Source organism: Artibeus jamaicensis, unplaced genomic scaffold (genome assembly GCF_021234435.1).
Source record: "Artibeus jamaicensis isolate MK-2021 breed Jamaican fruit bat unplaced genomic scaffold, CSHL_Jam_final contig_482, whole genome shotgun sequence".
Taxonomy (NCBI): domain Eukaryota; kingdom Metazoa; phylum Chordata; class Mammalia; order Chiroptera; family Phyllostomidae; genus Artibeus; species Artibeus jamaicensis.
In genome coordinates this window covers 1826030-1847298 of record NW_026521857.1, presented here as the reverse complement: position 1 = coordinate 1847298, position 21269 = coordinate 1826030, and the positions used below count along the sequence as shown (strand labels likewise).

General features: G+C 38.3%; 1 protein-coding gene and 1 pseudogene across 4 annotated transcripts in view; one reads left to right on the top strand and one right to left on the bottom strand.

The window, feature by feature from the left end:
• The first annotated feature begins 15284 nt into the window (after positions 1–15284).
• LOC119054844 (rho-related GTP-binding protein RhoN-like) lies at positions 15285–15919 on the top strand (annotated as a pseudogene).
• A 2561-nt stretch (positions 15920–18480) lies between these two features.
• HIVEP1 (HIVEP zinc finger 1) overlaps positions 18481–21269 on the bottom strand; it is a 147359-nt gene continuing 144570 nt past the window's right edge. For all 4 annotated transcript variants that reach the window (XM_053668207.1, XM_053668212.1, XM_053668208.1 and 1 more), the window contains one exon: positions 18481–20221. In XM_053668207.1, coding sequence (XP_053524182.1) covers positions 19046–20221 — 1176 coding nt within the window. In that variant the 3' untranslated portion in view covers positions 18481–19045. The remainder of the gene's footprint in view (positions 20222–21269) is intronic.

Here is a 21269-nt window from a genome sequence, read left to right as displayed (position 1 = left end):
GTCAAGTCCCCTTCTATCACTGTCTGTCTCTCCTATATCCTCTTCCACCACCCAACTTCTTATCTCATTTTAATTTCCATTTAAAAATTTCTATTGAAGGTATATATTTTATTATTTATTTATTTATTTATTTTTATTATTATTATTTTTTAGAGAGGGGAAAGGAGGGAGAAGGAGGAGAGACACATTGACATGTCAGACAAACACTGATCAGTTGCTTCTCGCACACCCCCAACCAAGTATGTGGCCTGCAGCCCAAGCATGTGCCCTGACCAAGAATTGAACCAGTGACCCTTTGGATGGCAGGCTAGAGATCAACCCACTGAGCACACCACCCAGACTTGACAGTATACATTTTTCATATGTTTTTGACCATTTGTTTTTTTTTACTATGAATGTTTTATTTTTACCTTTAGAACATTTCTCTACTGGGTCTTTTGACTTTTTATTATTGACTGGTGAAATATTTTAAATATGTTGTTTGGATGAGAATCCTCTGTTAGTTATATAAGAAAAGTCCCTTTTCCCCATAAGTTGGGGTTTTTTTTGATATTTTAATGTTTGTGTATAGAACTAGTTTTGCATTTTGATGAACTTAAATGCATGACTCTTCATAATTTTTATTTTTTGTTTCTTACCTAAAAGCCCTTCCCTATCTCAACATAATAAAAGTGTTATCATATTTTTCCTGGTAAATTTATAACTTTCCTTTTTTAGTTATACTTCGAAATGTTATATTAACCATTTTATATTAAAGTCACAAAAACATAAACCCTACATATCCTTCGAAACAATTTTTATAAATAATAGAATTCTTTTAAAATATTTAACATTGCAAACATAAATTTTAGCTTTTCATTATCTCAAATACTCAGATACTGACCTTGGAGACATACAAATTAAAAGCAAAAACAATTCTCATCATAACAATTCTTATCATTTTGCTAGCTCATTCGAGGTTTAGAATGAAATTGTCAGAGTACAAAGGGATATATAGCTGTCAGCCATTGTCTTCTGGTTCCAAACTTTGATTTCCTTGAAATAACATCATAACTATAATAATAACAACAATAATAATAATAATAATAATAATGGGTAACTTTGATTGAATGCTTATTTCAGACAAAGTAAGCCCTTTACTAAACACACTACATTGATTCCTCACAATGACTTCTAAGGTTGTTATTATTATCATATTCATTTTATAGATAAAAAATTAAGGTACAGGAAAGTTCAATGACTTTCCCGAGTTTAGGAAGAGAAAGAATATGATCTTAGGCACTGACTGTCTCCAGAGCCTGTGCTGCAGCCAGTATGAATGTGGCCACATTGTATTTTTCTTAAAAAAATTTATTTCCCTTTTTTACTTATCATTTTTCCCATTTATTAAATAAGGAGATTGGATGCATTATCTTGAGTTGCTTTTGACATCAAAATTTCATAATTCTTAAAAACATATACAATACTTTAAAAATAAAATTACCTAGAATTGAACCACCAAACTTTCTCTGACTAATCAAATATGCTTAATCCCTGCTTAACTATCTGTCCCAACTGAGAGTAATCTTCAATTTGCCAGGCAACGAAAAGCAGCTACAAACTATAGGTCAATATCACTGATGAACATAGACACAAAAATCCTGAACAAAATACTGGCAGACAGCATCCGGCAATACATTAAAAAGATCATATACTATGATCAAGTGGGATTCATCCTGGGGATGCAAGGATGGTACAACATTCACAAATCAATAAACATAGTACATCATATAAACAAAAGGAAAGACAAAAATCACATGATCATATCAGTAGATGTGGAAGAAGCATTTGATAAAGTATAGCACCCATTTATGATAAAAACATTCAGCAAAGTGAGAATAGAGGGAGCATTCCTCAACATAATAAAGGTTATATATGAGAGACCTACAGTTAACATCATATTCAATGAGCAAAAACTTAAAGCTTCCCCACTTATATCAGGAATAAGACAAAGATGTCTGCTTTTACCACTTCTATTCAACACAGTATTGAAAGTCCTAGCCATAGCAATCAGAGAAGAAAAAAAATAAAAACCATCCAAATTGGAAAGGAGGAAGCAAAAGTATCATTGTTTGCAGATGACATGATAGTGTACATAGAAAATTCTATAGACCCCACCAAAAAAACTGCTTGACCTAATACGTGAATTTGGCAAAACAGTGGGATACAAAGTCAATATTCAGAAACCAAAGGCATTTTTGTATACCAACAATGAAATGTTAGAAACAGAAATCAGGAAAAAAATCCCATTTGATATAGCAACAAGAAAAATAAATTACCTAGGGATAAACCTAACCAAGAAGGTAAAAGACCTGTACTCAGAAAAATACACAATACTGAAGGAAGAAATTATGAAAGACACAAACAAATAGAAGCAGCTACCACATTCATGGATTGGAGGATTAACATAAGCAAAATGGCCATACTACCCAAAGCAATTTATAGATTCAATGCAATTCCTCTTAAAGTAACAATGGCATATTTCACAGATATAGAACAAACATTTCAAAAATTTACATGGAATCATGAATGACCCCAAATAACCACAGCAATTTTGAGAAAGAAGAATGAAGTAAGAGGGTTCACAATGCCTGATATCAAACTATATTACAAGGCTACTGTAATCAAAACAGCCCGATAGTAGCATAAGAACAGTCACACAGACCAATGGAACAAAATAGAGAACCCAGGAATAAATCCAAGTCTCTATGGGCAATTAATATTCAACAAAGGGGCAGAAGTATAAAATGGAGTAAAAATAGCCTCTTCAACAAATGATGTTGGGAAATCTGGACAGCTACATGCAAAAAAAAAAATGGAACTTGATCACCAACTCCCACCATACACAAAAATAAATTCAAGGTGGATAAAAGACTTAACTATAAGTCATGACTCAGTAAAAGTCCTAGAAGAGAACATAGGCGAGAAAACCTCAGATATTCCATGCAGCAATGTTTTCACTGATATGTCCCCTAGAGGAAGGGACATAAAGGAAAGAATAAACGAATGGGATCTCATCAAATTAAAAAGCTTCTGCATGGCTAAAGAAAACAGCATTAAAATGAAAAGAAAATAAACCATATGGGAAAACATATTTTCCAATGATGCCTCAGGTAAGGGTTTAATCTCCAAAATATATAAAGAACTCACATAACTCCAATCCAGGAAAACAAACAACCCAAGTAAGAAATGGGCAAAGGACTCGAATAGACACTTCTCCAAAAAGGACATATAAAGGGCACAAAGACATATGAAAAGGTGCTCAGCATCACTAGCCACCAGAGACATGCAAATTAAAACCACAATGAGATGCCACTTCACTCTGATGAGAATGGCCATCACAAACAAATCGACAAACAAGTGTTGGAGAAGATGTGGAGAAAAGGGAACTCTTAGTGCACTATTGGTGGGAATGCAGACTGGCACAGCCACCATATAAAACAGTATGGGATTTCCTCAGAAAACTAAAAATGGATCTACCTTTTGACCCAGCAATTCCACTGCTAGGATTATATCCTAAGAACCCTGAAACATCAGTCCAAAAGAACCTATGCACCCCAATGTTCATAGCAGCACAATTTACAATAGCCAAGTGCTGGAAGCAACTGAGGTGCCCATCAGTAAATGAATGGATCAAAAAACTATGGTACATTTATACAATGGAATACTACACAGCAGAAAGAAAGAAGGAGCTCCTACCTTTTGCAACAGCATGGATGAAACTGGAGAGCCTTATGCTAAGTGAAATAAGCCAGGTGGTGAAAGACAAATACCATATGATTTCTCCTATAAGTGGATCCTAATCAACAAAACAAACAAGCAAGTAAAATATAACCAGAAACATTGAAATTAAGAACAAAGTGATGGTAACCAGAGGGGAGGTGGGAGGAAATAATGGGAAGAAAAGGGGGAGGGTTTTTCACTAACAAGTATAAAGGACACATGGACAACATCGAAGGCAGGTAGGATCAAGGATGGGAGGTGGGGATAGCTGGTAGGTGGAGTGATGGGGAGAAATGGAGACAATTGTACTTGAACAACAATAAAAAAATTAATAAAAAGATAAAAAAAGAAAGCACATTAGTACTCACAAAGTATTATTTTAACAAAATTAACAACATTCAGGTTATTTCTCCCCCCCCAGAAAAATTCACTAATAAAATGTTTTTATCAATAATGTGTAATTAAAAAGAAAGAAAGATTATAAAGTGTCAAAGCATGGTTTTAGGCCCCACGTGGGGGGCACACATGAGAGGCAACCATGCATTGATGTATCTCTTCCTCTCTTTCTCCGTCCCTTCCCATCTCTCTAAAAATAAATGAATAAATAATATCTTAAAAAACTAATACTAAGGTCCAAAAATAAACCAAGTTGTCCTCTATATGTTTTATAAACTAAAAACAAATCTAGATATTGTTAAAATAATTCAGCAGCCAATGATTTTAAATACTTCATGGGATCTGGATGCTGGCTTTACTCTTAAAAAATTCAAGAAAATAAGGTATAAACCAAGAATTTTAGGTGCAGCTAAATTATCTTTTAAGTGCCAAGTCTATATAGCTTTTGGCATGAAAGGACTCAGGAATGCTGTACAAAGGTTAATTCTCTGAGAACTATATGAGAGTATGCATTTCATCAAACCAAAGGGATAACTAGAGAAGCTTCAAAAGAACTGATGCTAAGTATTTAATATATTAAACTGTAGAACTGAGACTAAAACAAGAGTGAGGTCATAGGAAGGTAGAAAACAGAATATGTTGTATAATCTGACAGACTATAAAGGATGATACTAAAAATAAGTGATGGAGAAGAGACAGAAAGAGGAAAGTAGATTGAGATTATTGATTTTTGAATAGATAATAGGTAGGTGACAAAGGATACCATTTAAAATTGACAAGCCAGATAGTAGATGGTTAAATAAAAAGAGCAAGCATTATAACAGGTATAAATAAAAAGAAAATAATGTTTAAAAGATTAAAAACAAGAAGAAGAAAAGGAGCTCCAATTCTAGCACAGCTAGAAATGCTGACAGGCACCAGCAGCTTTCTGCTGACTTGGGTTCCCTGCTCGGCGCTCCAGAGGGTTTAATCATTATCTCACACTGATCTCTGAGCATGCCTGTCATCTGTAAAGTACTCACTCAGCTGTAATGAAAACGCCCTGTGCCCATTTCTGCTACACTCCACCAACAGTAAAGGCAACCACAAGACAGCCTGGGAAATGTGCACCTCCCCTTTGGAGTGTGCATTGTCATCTGCAGATACCTATATTGCGTGTTTGCCATACAGTCTTTCCTATAAGTCAACCAGGCAACTGCTTGGCTAGCTGCCTACTGAGCAACCTGGCACCAAGGAATGGACAAGAATCACATGAGCTATTTACTTAGCTTTTATTGAATGCAGGGTCGCTCAAAGTAGAACGTTAAAATGCATAAATATCCTATTCACTAACCCTCTAACAATTTAAGAGGAATATAACATGCACACACAGAGCAGCCAATGGGGAGTAACGAATGGATTCCCAGAGTCTAAGTCTGCAGGTCCGGGAGACAGCACAGCAGGCAAGGCAGCCATCAGCGTTTTGCAAGCAAGCATCTCTGCAGCCAGGTGTGCAGCACAGCAGAGCCTCCGGCAGCTGATACCAAGGGAGATCAGCGTGGTGTGGAGCAGCACCCTGGTGTGTGGAGCTCGGCTGCTTCAGCAATGGTCTGGAGCCTGTCTCAGTTATACCTTGAGAGTGGTGTACTCCACCTTTCTGGATCTCTTGATAAGCGTCTTGGCACCCATGATGGCAAGTGGGGAATTTCCCCAGGAGCCTATTTATGGATGGACTCACTCTGCAGATATGGCTGTTCTAGCCACATGTGCAGATACCTTAGGTGGGTCTCTTTGCCAGATGTGTCTGCTCTGACTTAGGTAGTTTCCTTCTTGAACCAAAGTGTCATGGCTGACTGATAGCCATTTTGGTTGACATGAGTGACTCCACTTTGGTTTATATACTTTACTTTCTTGACTGGACTAACACCATGTTGTTGGTCCTGATCTACACACACACACATGCACACACTTTTTTTTGCCAGTTGACAAGACAGGAACATTTTTACTTTTTCAAGCTTTTAGACAGAAGAGTTTGTGTAAGCTATTGGAGGCGACCTGCTTGGTTTATTCATTTTACTTCTATTTTGTCTTGTTTTCCTGCAAAGCAAAACAGTAGAAAACATTTTTAAGCACAGCCTTGCATTTTAACAAGGGTGTAAAGGCTTTTCACATAGTCACAACAAAGATCTGACCTGGTCTTGCATCATAATTATTTGTTTTATGACAATTTGTCCTATTGTAAAACATTTAAATATCATTGGAAAACTCTGATAATCAGGGCTAATATTTATTCAGATATTAATATGCACTAGCAATTGTTAACTTTACATACTCTCTGCTTTAATCTTCCCCTAAAACCTCTAAGTTGGATACTTACCTTTGTCCTAAATGAAGGATGAGAAAATCGATGCTTGGAAAATAGATATTTTGACAATTACCTGATAAATTGTTGACCTGGGATTTGAGTTTAGATAATCTGTTCTTAAAATACCTGTTTCAATATTCAATATGTTGTTTGCCTATGTAATATTTAAAAATAAGAGCCAAGAATTAAGGTTATATTTTGATTTGACAAATAGTTAACTATGGAACTACAGTACTATCTATACTAATAATATTGCTGCAATGTGTAGATTATGAACCGTGAGATATTTTTTGCGAATCCATTTTGTCTACATCCCCCCCCATATGTCTGTGGTCTGTGAGCAGACTGACAGAAGTAGGAATAAGCCTTGAGCAGAGACTGAACTTTTCACACTCCAGCCAACAGATCCAATGGCCCTTAAATCTGAACTGAATTAATGAAATGTGCAGGTTTTACAAGTCATTTATATACAAATCATTTTCATTGCAGTACATACCATTTATAAATACATCTAGCTCTTATTCTACATGCTGCAAAGATATTTTAATAGCAGCAATAAAAACAGTAACAAGCTGTATCTATACGAGACAATAGTGAAAGTCTGTCATGAAACAGACTTTATTTATTTTATCCATTTCAGCTGAAATTCTAAAGAATATATGACTCTACCTATAGCAAAAACTTCAAATGTTTTGACACCTGAATCTGTTTTGTCTTCCAAATCCTGCTTTTTTGAAGGATTTAGAAAAATGACAACAAAGAGTGCACAGGAATTTGTTAGTTACAAGAAACAAAACAAACAAAACATTTTCCAGGACAGGCCCCTGGGGTCCCTGTGTCAGTTCTGATCTTTATCTCCATTTAAAGGAGCTTCAGCGCATTGACCTGAAGGCATTCAGCGTTGCTTAAGCATCAAAGGGGACTGACATACTATGTACTGAATATTTTGCAACTCTTTCCAAAGAGGCTGAGACAAAGAAAAATTTCTTTTATTAAGTATTTAACTTAATAGCAATCAACAAAAGAAGTTATTAAATGATATGGTTCTGAAATTAATATAACACAAGTTTTAAATTTTATTTTTTATTCTAATAGATTAGTTTTTTGAAATTCAGTTTCTTATAATCAACATTATAAAGTCAAAAGGTTGGAGCTCCTTTTAGGCCATGAAATGTTGCAAGTTAAACTATCAAAATAGTTAATATATTAATATACTTTTAATGAAACTGAATCTTTCAATAAATAATTATTATGACTGTACATGGTTAGTTATATATAAGCAGACTCTTAAATGAAATTGTAAACTACTTCTAGGGATTGATTTTAATGAACTGAATGCCAAAGTAACAGAAAATATCTCAATGTATAATGTATAAAGATGTTACAAAATAATAAAGTACAAAATATCAAAGGATACAACTGCTGAATCAAAACCAATCTTAAGATTTGACCCTTCTGGACAAAAATAAGGCTTGTTATTAGCAAAGAAAACTAAGCACGCCTGGCTAATTGACTGAACTCAAAGGCTTTTCTTCCCATGACTGACCTCCAGGAATGCAGTCCTGTTGTCTCTCACCTACCATAGTTTCTTTAGATCCCACTTGGCAACATTCATTGGTAAATAACTAAATATATTGGCTTTCGAGTCATTGAACACGAATCAATGCAAGATGTCTCAAGCAAAACCAACAACATGTCTATTAATCTTTACATCTTTTTAAAACCCACAAACATATGGGCATCATAAAAGGTATCTAATCATTTACTTTTTTATTCCAGAAACCAAAAGTAAGAATTTGAAGGAAAAAAGGAGTTAAATTCTATACCTGTTTTATTCTGACATATGACAGCATTTACTAAATAGGTCAGTGATATTTCTCTCTTACTGCTTTTTAAAAATAATTTATAAATGTCTTAGTTTCCTCCTAAATTCCTATCTTTGCTTTTTACATTATATTTAAATGCACACAGTAAAAAAAAAAGAGCAGTATAATTTGATGCCCCTCTTGTAGGAAAAATATGTTTAAATAATTTTTTCTACCAAAAGTAATGAAAAATTGCTCTGTTTGTTTTTGGAAATATTTCTGAAAGTATCCAAACAGTTTATGGTGTTATCATGTGCTGTGCGCACACCATGTCTATCTATACGCAAAGCAATGTGAGCTCGTGTTTTTTTGATCTAACTTTCATCATCGTAGGATGTGAAACAAAGACATTTTTCTGAATAATGATTAATAAGTGGAGCCTAATGTACTTTGGAAATTTACATTTTATGCTTGATCAGAATTGTCACTTTAGATTGCCATTTTACCTCCTGCTATTTAAATTAAATATTTCCTCACTAAATCTTTTCATGGCTGCTATCAATTATGCAGTAGATCATAGGAAAAAAAGTTGTAAAATCTATTATCTATCCAGATATGCATGGCACTAGACATACTCAACTCAGTAGGAATTTAAATGGGGTATTTTATGAACACTAAGTAGACTTTCACATGGAAATGAATACAATACAATACAATTACCATGAATCATTGAAAAGCAGCTAGGTACATTGCAAAAAACAGACCTAGTTTTAAGGTCCAACCTCACTACTTAATTAGTTTTGTGATCTTGAAACAGTTTTTTAACCATGAAATGGGGATAACATCATACAGTATTTGTTTTAATTGTTAAAATTAGATATACTACATTATATATAATGTGATTTGTTCACAAAATATTCTATTATTGTATCAATTGGGCATGACCTTTCTATAATCTCAAAACTTATATTTGTATGAATACCTTGTTAGTTAAAGTAAGAAAATTTACCTAGTTTTGAAAAATATTACAGCACATCCTTTTAAACCAGGAAATTTTCATAGCTAATCTGAGGGTTCATTTTAATTCCTAAATCAGTTACATCTTCTCAGAATTAGCTACATGGCCTGGGTGATGGGGAAATAAAATTGAAAGCCTACCTAGATTCTTAACTCTCCTTCTTCTGTCATCACCCCAACATGTAGTTCCCACCTCTTCTGAAATCCAGTGCCTCAGAAAAATAATTCTACAGTGTGCTGGAATAAAACTTTAATTCCTAATATAACCCTCAGGCATTATAGAATGAGATAGCCCGAAGTTCTGAGAGAACAGAAGCAAAGTAACAAGAAAACTTTTGTTATTTGTCATAGGCACTTTTTAATTTATAAAAGCCCAAACAGCAAAATAAGAACAACTTGATTCATGCCTTGGAAAGAAACATCTGCCCGGTCCTGCTCCCCAGTGTTGGAAGGCGGGTGGATCACTGCTGGCGTCTGAGGCTGCGCACCCGCCTGTCCCTCCCAGAGCACAGCTGCGCCCAGCACCGGGCAACCAAAGCGCGGCTCTTCAGAAGGCGGTGGAAGGCAGAGCAGCCGTTCAGCAAGTCCTCCTCTGGGCAATCCTCTTACATCCTCAAGGACCTGTGTGAATAATGCCATAGTTTTTAATCTTGCAGTCTTCCTTAAAGATAAATGTTTCTCCATGTTTGTATCTGGCTACTTATGCAAATCTGAGTTTCAGTTTCTGCGCCTGAATTCCTACCAGCTGCTTGCTGTGACATGAATCCTGGTTTTACACAAAAAATTTAATGGGGGAGACAAAGTTTTTGACAATATCTGCCTTTCACTTTTTGTAATCCCCACTGCTACTGGAAAGATAACTTAACTAGTACCCTTTGTTATGATGATACCCTACTGTCTGGGCTGCGGTGGCGCTGCCTCCTCAAGTGCTTCTCCGAGTCCTGAGGACCCGTCGTAGACTGGCCTCCCAGATGGTCCTCTCACAGCGGCGCTTCTCCAGGCTTGGCCTCCAGGGCCCCATGGCCTCGAAATGTCCTCATTTGTCTCTGTTTTGTTCAAGCTTAAGGTCCATTTATAAAGGATACACCAATGATGCTTTGCTCGTGAAGGAATAGAGCACAGCCATCTTTTACCTGGATCAGAATAACGTATTTCCAAGATCCCCAAGACGTTGAGATGATGTTTTGGGGGGCAGGGGTGAGGATGGCACATGCTGAACTGTGTGGAAAGGAAACTGTTACATTTTTAATAATTAATCTTTCGGCACAGGTGCCAAAGCATCAAACGTGTTGTTTCCCTGTTAAATTTTGTCTCATGTCCAGCTCATCTCAAGGGTTGGTCGAATCTTGGGTGCCGATCCTCACCTATTTGGCTCATCCGTAAGTGTCTCCTATGGTTTTACTGAGTCCGCCAATTAAAAAGAAAAGATACCGTGGCCAGCTTGGCAAAGGATAACTTGTATTTGCCTTCCATGCTCCCTGCACTACTTCCCTCTCCTTCTCACTTTAGTTGCCCTCTCACTGCCACCACCACGTCCCTCCCTCAGATTATTGGCACGTTAGAAAATGACACTCCAGCCTGTCTGGGTTGCTGGGTCAGTTGGAATGTGGTCTCGTAAACCAGCCGAAGGTTCCTGAGTTGGATCCCTGGTCAGGGCACATAGCTGCCTAGGTTTCCGTCAGATCCTTGGTGGGGCATGTACGGGAGGCAACCTACGGATGTTTCTCTCTCTCTCCTTTTCTCCCTTCTTCTCTCTCTAAAATCAGTAAACCTATCCTCAGGTAAGGATTTTAAAAATAAGAAGAAATGACGCTTTTTTTCCTGCCTGACTCTAACCCCCTGCGTGCCTTTTCATGTGAAGAACCTACACAGTTCTAATCATCTTTCAGTCTATCTCTTATTCTCCATAATGTTATCATGGCTTTGTCAGAATCTTGCTAAATCCCCAAAATGTTGTTTATTCCCTTAGTCACAATATTTCTTTGTGCTTCTATGTGCCTTCCTTAATTTTTTTTAAAGATTTTTATTTATTTATCTTTAGAGGGGAAGGGGGGAAGGAGAGAGGGAGAATGACATCAATATATGGTTGCTTTTTGTGCGTCCCCTGCAGGGAACTGGCCTGCAACCCAGGCATGTGCCCTGACTGGGAATCGAACCGCGATGGTGTGGTTCGCAGGCCCGCGCTCAATCCACTGAGCTACACCAGCCAGGGCCCCCTTCCTTAATTTTAATGCTGTTGCACCGTACAGTCCTGGGTTCAGATACCAGCAGCTGCACTCGCATGATGAGGATTCAAAATGTTGAGATGCACCTCTTTGTCCATAAAATGGGAGAACGATAATTGCCCTGAGGAGCACGTGAGGTTATAAATGACACACAACAGGAGTAAATGTTGGTTCCCCTCCACCTCCCTTGAGTCACCCCTTTTGTTTGTAAGGTCCGCCAAGCCTAAGTGCCACATGAAAACTCCACAAAGCACTCCCTGATCAACGCTCCTTTATTTGCACTATTAACACTCTTGGTTGTACTATTTCCATGCCTCATAACACATTTGGATCTTGTTGACCTTAGTCTTCTACTAGAACATAAGTACCTAGAGGGTAGACACCACTTAATTTGCATTAAATTTACATCTAGATTCATTCCCTGAAATAATTCTAAATAACATTTATCTCAGTCTCCATCACTCTATTTTGGTTGTACTGCTTAGCATTGTCTCTATTATAAATCCCAAATTTCATGCCTCCTTCAAAATACAGCAAAATCTAAAAAGTTAAACAAATGAACAAACAGACTTATAGGTACAGAAAAAAAACCCTGATGGTGTCCAAAGGGTTGGGTGGTGGAAGAATGGGCAAAAAGGTAAAGGGAATTAAGAGGTACAATTTATAACATAATTAAGTCACAGGGATGTAAAGTACAGCACAGGGAATAGTCAATATTGCATTACTTTGTATGGTGAGAGATGATTACTAGACTTCTTGTGGTGATCACTTTGTAAGGTATATAAATGTCAAATGGCTATGTTGTACATCTGAAACTAACATAATATTATATGTCGATTACACTTGAATTATAAAGAGCTTTACATTCCTGATTGAAAATTTAAAATACAGCAATTCTCAATGTACACAAATTGTCCTTTATTACCTAAGACAATAACTTTCTTAACTCTTGAAACATTTATAGTCTAGCATGTAGTTTAGTACTATTCTCTAGTTTTTATGGCAGAAGTCTTAAGCAGACATGCTCCTTCAGGGGAAATGTGGGCCTTCTAAATTCCTTTGTATCTTGCGTAGTGTATTGGAGGTGGTTGGTACTTAAACCATTAATGGATCTTGGATGGCTGAGTGCCTTCTTCAGGTCCACCCTTGATTCAGAGAACAGGCAGCACGTCAGGGAAGGTCACGTCTCTGCTTTAACTCTTATGTTACTGTGCCTCACACAGAGCCTTGCGTGTGCAGAGTTCTGGATGATCCCGATATAGGTAATTAAGAGGCTCATGATTTTCAGATTATACTATGTGTGGAAAAGAGTATTTTGCCATTCTTGTCTTAAATTTGTTCTCTTCATTTTGTTTTCTGGTAATGACAGCAGAGAGTTAGTGTCATTCAACTATATTCATTGAATGTTAAATAGTCTCCAAAGTCATGGGAAGTCAGTGTGGGAGAAGATTCTTATTGTAAAAAGATTTAATATCCTGTGTTTAGAATTTATAGATTGTTTCTGAAACAAAATCACTCTAATGAAAGTCAGTTTTTGGTTTTACTTAAACTTGATCTCAAAATGTAATGTTAAAAAAAAGAAAAGTTAAGCAGAGCATTGATGCTATATTTTGACTGCAGCATGCATCAAGAACGAAGTGTTAACTATCTTACCAGTCTCTTGACAAAAGTAATGATTACACTTCATAATCCTTGTTAAGCCCCATCATGGAATATTCAGGTTAGAGATGAACTATTGAGAAAATTGTTATACTGTTTACATAGAAGAAAAATCACATTTGCATTATGAAAGAAAGAGGAACGGAACACCTACAGTAATCAGTTAATTATCATTCTGAAAGAAACAGTGGTCATTGCAGCCCGAAGTCTAGGGAATGAAGATGAGTCACTGGCTGAGTGCCACTCATTCACGTGAACTTACAACAAATGTTCACAGAACGGAGACGCTAAGGTTGTGAAACTGGGAAAACGACCGCTGGTCCTTGAGCAACTTCCAACACTTTTGATGGTGACATTGCAGTGAATTCATACGAGAAGATACTGCCATTATTTCACATATGCTTTTTCTATGTTTTGCAAAAACCTTATCAAAGAGATTTGCTGTAGCATCGCACTCTACTTCCCATTCACGACAGTATGGCAGATAAAAGTCAAGTGTAGTCCCCCCAGCTCCATGGATTACATTGTTTATAAGTCATCTGTGGTTGAAAATAATAGTGCTCCTTGGGAAAAGACTATTTTGGAGAAACAATTCAAAATTATTTCCTTATATTTTGGTTATGTAAATATTTCAAAATAAAATGTCACAAACTTTGGTAATATTTCTTATTTAGCTGCATATTTCAAATGCTAGTAAAATACTTGAAAACCGCATTAAAGCATTAAAGTCAGTGATATTAAAGGCATATGTATAATGCGATGAATCTCAAAAACTCAAGGGTACAGGAAAGTTACAAGGCATATTACAGCATTATGAAATTTTTAAGGGAGCATCCTGGCATATCACAACATTTAGTATTTGGTGAAACAGGAATTCTTCAAATTAAGAAAATTTTATCTATAAAAACTAGGACAATCTCAGTGCTGAAATTCTGAACACTACTTTTGAATTAGAAATCATATATATTTAAAATATGACTATAGAATAAGAATATGCTTATTATACTGCTTTAAAAATTTACAGTATAATTTTTAAAAGTCATAAAAGTATAATAAAAAGGCATGACACAAAGTTGAAAGTTACTAATTTTGAGAAACTTGACAGACAATAGAACTCAGTTTCAACAACTGTATTGATAGAACAGTGCGATGTCTATAATAGAGGTTTTCAGAATTCTCTTTTAAATCTACCTTGGCATATATGATGCAGTTGTGTTATTTTTGAGAATGTTGTTACTGAATCTGTGGGAAAGTGTACGTGTAAATGAAGGCATGTGTGGAAAGTGTGGCAGCTTCATCTGAGTCTGCTGGTGCCGGGCAAGGCCGAGAGATTGTAATTTAGATTGGGGCTGGAGGGCCAGTGGGCTGGGCAGGGTCTTTCCCCGAATTTGTGAATGAGAAAATGGGGCTGGCTGGGAGCTGGTCTCCAAACTCCTCACAGTGCTTCCCTTATGTTCTCTTGCTTTCATCTTAAAAAAATAGTATTTATTATTTAAAATTAATTTTATTTTTCAGTTTGTTCACACTCAGTATTATATTGAATTAGTTTCGGGCATATAGCATAGTGATTAGACAGTGGTGTACTTTACAAAGTGTTTCCCCCGATATTTCCAGTACTCACCTGGCACCACAGTTACTACAATATTATTGACTCTATTCCCTGTGCTGTGCTTTACATCTGTGACTACTCCAGCGCTAACGATTTGCACTCCTTAATGCCTTCACCCAGCCCCTAACGCCCCTGCCCTCTGGCAACCATCAGTCTCTTCCCTGTATCTATGAGTCTGTTTTGTTTATTTTGCTCTTTAATTCCATACATAAGTGAAACCGTATGATATTTGTCTTTCTGTCTGACTTATTTCACTGAGCGTATTACCCTCCAGGTCAGTGATTTTCAACCAGGGTGACACAGCACACCAGTGTGCCCTAAAAATTTTTAAGGGGCTGAGGGACACGAAGGGGGAACCCAGCCCCAGGTGCAGTCTCAGTGGGGCTGTGAGATGCCAGCTGAGCAGCAGCAGGAAAACAGGCAGGAGGCCCAGGAGGGACGCTGGGAGGAGGTGCTTAGCCAGGACCATGGAGGGGCACAGTGGATGCTGCAAGATCCCCATGGTAGGGGACATGGAGCGCGGCAAGAAGGCACTGCTGCAGGTGTTTGCCAAGGATGCCTTCCCCACCTGCACAGGGGGTCATGTGCTCACCGTGTTGGAGAACTACACCATGAGCTTTGACTACACAAGCAGCATCTTAAGCTCAACATGTGGGACACTTCGGGTTCCTCTTACTATGATAAGGTGAGGCCCCTGGCCTATCCTGATTCAGACACTGAGTTCATCAGCTTCTACATTAGCTGACAAGAAAGTTTCAAGAAGTTTTGAGGGGAGACTTTAGAGTTTTGTCCCAATGCCAAGGTTGTGCTAGTTGCCTATAAACTAGACATGTGGATGACCTGGCCACACTGAGGGAGCTGTCTAAGCAGCGACTTATCCCTGTTACACATGAGCAGTGCACTGTCCTGGTCAAGCATGTGGGGCCATGTTCTTTGTGAAGTGCTCCTCCCAGTCCTCTGAGTGCAGTGTCAGGGATGTCTTCGCTGTGGAACAGTGGCCTTCCTTGGCTATGGCCATAGGCAGCTATGCCATACCAACTCACACCAGGGACTGCAATGATCCACTGAGCTGGCAGGACAGTCAGATGGGGGGCCACGGTGAGGGACAGGAATGAAGGTGAGATACGTAATTATCAGCCAAGAGTTGCAACCTCATATAAGGGAATGGGGAGGGGCAGAGTGTCAGGAGGGGTGATGAAGGGCACAATTGCTCCCCTGCCTGCATACTGGCTTCCTGAACTTCCAACTCTAGCTAAGACTTCAGGGCAGGCTGAGTGAGCAATTCTCCTAGGCCAAATACCTGAGGTGCCACCACCCCACATCCTCATTCCCCTCCTCTCCGTTACCAGGGAAGACCAGTGTCAGGGGACTCTCTCCCGCCTCAGTTCTTGTCTTGCTCATAAGAGACAAATTCAAGTGAGAGACACTTTTGATAGAAATAACAAAAATTATTTAAGGAACAAAAAGCAAAAAGCTATAAATGGGCCCTCAGCTAATCTGAGTGCCCTCACTATTGGGGTTCAGGAGTTATATACCTTAGCCTGCTTCCAGATACCCCTCCTTCTCCTGCTTCTAGACCTTGGGATTAATACAAAGGCTTGCTTTCTTAGTAAAGGCTTTCTGTCTAGTTAGTGAGATTGTTACAGAGGCTCCCTTTCCTAGCAGTCTCAAGGGCTCCCCTCCCCTGCCCTATCTTTCTTTGCTTGTGATCTTTGAAACAATTGGCAATCTTATCAAACTGGGCTCTGAACTGATGAGTTCATTTGGTGAGACATGTCTCCCTTTTGTTTTTAGCCCATTTTACATTCCTTGTTAGATTGTAATAGCGAGGGCCCTGCTTTATTTCCCCTCAGCCACTCATTATTAGCTACTACCTAACATCTCCAAAGGATGTTAAGGGAGCTAGTAGGGCAGGCATCTGGGCCAGAAGATGGGACACGGCAGAGAGTGTATCAACCAGTGACCTTGACTGAGTCTCAGTACATGAACAGCACCTTCCCTCTCAGTGCCCAGTCCTCATATCCTGGTCCTGGCTGTCTTCCCTAGCAAGTGTCCATTCTATCTACGACCTTCCCTTTTACTCTCCTCTCACTTCTACAGCTGTTCTCACCCATCCTAATCTCCAGGCAACATACACTCAATTAACAAGCAAGTTGAGAAGCCCCTCCCACCATATACCTACTAGTTCTAGCTCCTCCCTCTTCCCTCAACAGTCCCCAAATAAAAGCCCATGTCCGTGGGAAAAAAACTTTTTAAGTATGTAATACCTGACTATTTAGCAAGGGGCAAGAAACGTCTTTTCTTTTAGACTGTCAAATAAAAAATAATAATAATAGACAACACAGTAATAGTTGTTCGGTGTGAATGAATCAGAATGACCTATTTTTGGTCAGATTGGCAAAAAATGTATTTTGTGTGTGCTGCAGAATTTTAGGAGTTTGGTGTACCATGAAATGAAAAAGGTTGAAAACCACTGCTCTAGGTGAATCCATGCTGTCACAAGTAGTACAATTTCACTTTTTATGATCGAGTAATACTCCATTACATATGTGGATTACAACATTTTTATCCACTCATATATTAATGGACACCTGCACTGTCTCCACACCTTGGCTTCTGTAAATAACACTGCAGTGAACACAGGAGTGCACATATTCTTATGATTTAGTGTTTGGGGTTTCTTTGAATATATTTCCAGAGGTGGAATCACTGGGTCCCCATGCTCTCATTTCACCAAATTCCCATCCCTGAAATTTTCATGAAGTCTATTTTAAGAAATGTGAATACATTGATTTAATAATGTGCTAGATACTTCAGTACCAATATTTAAAGTGTTTTCTCACAAATCTAGCATCTGTAATGCTTAGGTAATAATGCAAATCACTACAGTGGTTATTATGGGTTCCCTTCCCAATTTTTCTGAATGAGTAAGGTTAGGCCTCCCAAGACAGGAAGGATCTTTACTAAAGACAGTCATATAAATAACTTAGAAGTTTTGTAACTGCCTGTACACTTACCAGAAATCATCATACCAACATCTAGGAACTTTGCCCAGAAGACTTCAGACTATATGCTATAAATACTTTAACTGTTCTTAAAATACCGAATCTTTTTTTCCTTTTTTTTAGTTGTTCAAGTACAGTTGTTTCCATTTTCCCCTCACCACCCCCCCCCCCCCCAGCCATCCCCACCTTCCATCCTTGATCACACCTGCCTTGGCTTTGTCCCTGTGTCCTTTATACATGTTCCTTGATGACTCTTCTCTTACTTTCTCCCATTATCTCTCTCCCCCTCCCTTCTGGTTACTGTCAGTTTGTCCTCTATTTCATTATCTCCTGTTGTATTTTGCTTGCTTGTTTTGTTGATTAGGTTCCACTTATAGGTGGGATCATATGGTATTTGTCTTTCACCGCCTGGCTTATCTTTCTAGTAAGTTAATTGTTATTGAATTGCTCATCACAAATAAGAAAAATAGGTTTCCCAGCTGTCTGAATTTTAGTGAGTTTCCCATGGTGGTAACACCACTGATGCCCCCCACCCCCACTTTCTCAAGAACATGGATAGTGGTTGAGTGTGGAAAGAATGTAACCTAGGGCTATTTTCCAAATGCAGATGACTGATCCCTAGATGATAATAAAGAAGGCACAACCAAAGCAATGTAAGTAAAGTCAGTAAACAATATTTTACTGAAACATTTCATAACAGAAAATCTGTCTGAAGTGTAAAGTTACTGTCTTACACAGGACAGACGCAGTTTCAAAGACTAATATGAATACAATAAATATGGAGTTTACATACTAATTTATACACAGATACTCTGCCCCACAGCCATAAAAATTTATACTTAACAGTGCAACATATAATTTAATCAGTTGATTTATTTGACGAGTTTTTCTTACCAAACACAAATAACTACCTGGTTTCATATATATAATATATATTTTATATATATATATATATATAGATATTCAACAATCTGTACAGTTTCTAAACATAAAACTCCTAAAAGGCACAATTGTCTATACAACATGTACAAAAATGGCTGGAGCTGACACAAAACAATTATTGGTCAAAAATTCATGATTGCACAAAGATTAGTCATGAGTTTATGTCAGAAAAATGTGCTTTAAGGGAAGGAAAGTTTTCAAAGAAACCTTTAAGTGTTATATAAAAAACAAAACAAAAAACAAAAACAAACCCCCTAGGTTGTTTTGAAAAGAAAAAAACACTAGGTTGCTATCACAAGCCTGTCCTCATCATCGTCACTACTCACGTCACTAAACTGCGCAGTGGCCTGCCTGTGGGGCAGGGCCTTGGGCCGGGGCACCTGCCTGTCTGTCAGGAGAGTCTGCTGGCCTGACAGCTCTGGGAAATCTTTTGGATGCGCCTTCAGTAGAGATTCTGACCTGGATGCTGGTTTGCCCTGAATTGAAGGGAGTTCATGCTTGGGCTTCACATGATTGATTGAGGCAGCCTTCCCTGTGTCCATTTTACTACAGCCATCAAGTCTCGCGTGGCCTCTTGTAGGGGCAGGTGGATCCAGCACGTTTTTTGCATTTTCCTGCTGTGCTTGAGGTGACCCCTGAGGAGACGTGGTCCTGCTGCCCTGCTGCCCACTGGTTACAGAAGTTGGCTTGGGGTGTGCCTCACGTGCTCTGTTTTGGGAATCTGGTACTTCGGGAGCTCCTGGTACATCCACGGTTACTTGACTAACTGAGGGAATTAAAGTAGGCAATGCGATGTTCAAGATCTGGAGGCCGGGGATGTGTGCCTGAGCGTTGGTACTGCCCTGTGAAGAAGGGTTTGCAGTCAACACCTGCAGTCCCACAGCATTGAGAGCCAGCCCTGGTGGGTGTACCTGTGGGGAAACGTTTGTATTGGTGAGGCCTAAGATATTGACAGTTTCCATGCTCAGGGACGGAAGTGACTGCAAGCCAGGTGCACTGAGATTCTGAAGGCCTGGCATGTGGATTTGGCCAATGGGAATACATGGCACGACACTGCTTAATTCAGCCACTCCCATGGGATTTGTAGTGCCAGAAACTTCTGTGATCGTATCTCCAGGAGTGCTCACAGTTCTTTGAATTACATTGACGGCCGGAATTGTAAGTTGCATTGGCCCAGCTTGAATGGGTACAAATGTAGAATATGTGAGTCCAGCAGGTACCACATGGATTCCCCCAACTGGAACCATATTATAAGGTGTCCTTGACTGCTGTTGAGAATGCAAAGGAAGGTGGCTAAACAAATGAGTCTGGGGAGAAGGCAGGCCTGGAGTCGGCAGGAGAGTGATTTGCTGCTTCTGCTCCTGGGTGTCAGGCTGCAGTGAGGTCACTGAAGGAACTGCCGCCCCTGTCTGAGGGGTGCGCTCGGCTGCAGTGGGAGATCTCCCAAAGGGTGGGTTCTAAAAGAGAAGACAGAAGAATCCTTTCAGGGCAGAGCTTTCTTAGTCCTGAGCTAAAATGCTATTCTTCCTAGGGAGGTGAAAGGACACATATTTTATTTTATAAAAGTATGACTTTGCTAAAATTTCTATTTTGATTAAAAAATAAATTTCCAATAGAAAAACTCTATTGCACTTTAAATCCTTTTATTTTCTAGTACAAATAACAGCAGTACATTTTTGTATAGTACTTTGCATTTTTCAAATTTCCTGGATATTATCTCATTCATACTGAAATTAGTCCTGGGATGTGGCCATAATTACATTCAGCTTTTGTTGCTGTTTTTATTGCTGGCACCACCAGCTCCACCCTATTTTAAAGATGAGGAATCATGGAGAAATTGAGATATTAGTTGAAATAAGCATCAACTCAGGAAAAAATTAACTGGGAAATCATTCATTTATTAAATAAAGAGTTGTCATTAATAAAAAGGTCTGTAATTATTCATTTGTTCAGTCTTTTACCCATTTATAAGTTTATGAAATGTCTACTGAAAACCAGATTTCCAGGCACTGGCAGGTGTGTGAGAGACTTTGAGACAAAGAAGCTCAGAGTACAGGTAACCAACAGGAAAATAATGAAACTTATTAGTAGTAATAAATCTTCCTCGTCCTCTCATCCACCCAAGATTATCATTTAAATATTAGCCTTTTCTTGATATTCGTATTATAGAGCTATGCTAATTTATATCACAATTCAATGTAAATATTAATATAGTTTAATTTAAATGTTAATGTGATTTAGTTACATTAATTTAGGAGAGTCTACAGAAATCGAAGCTTTCATAGTCTTTTTACTTTTCTCCAGTATTACCTAGTAAACCGAAATCTGCCACATTAAGAAATCAATCCAAGTGCCATCGTCAATGTGTACTAAGGACAGAGAACTGTCAGTGACAGAAAAATGTACTCCTCACAGAATTAACTATTCCTCACCAGCCACCAGGGGTAAATGCCGAGAATTACTCACAACGCCCTGAGGGTGACTTTCCAAGGCCTGGGTCTAGCC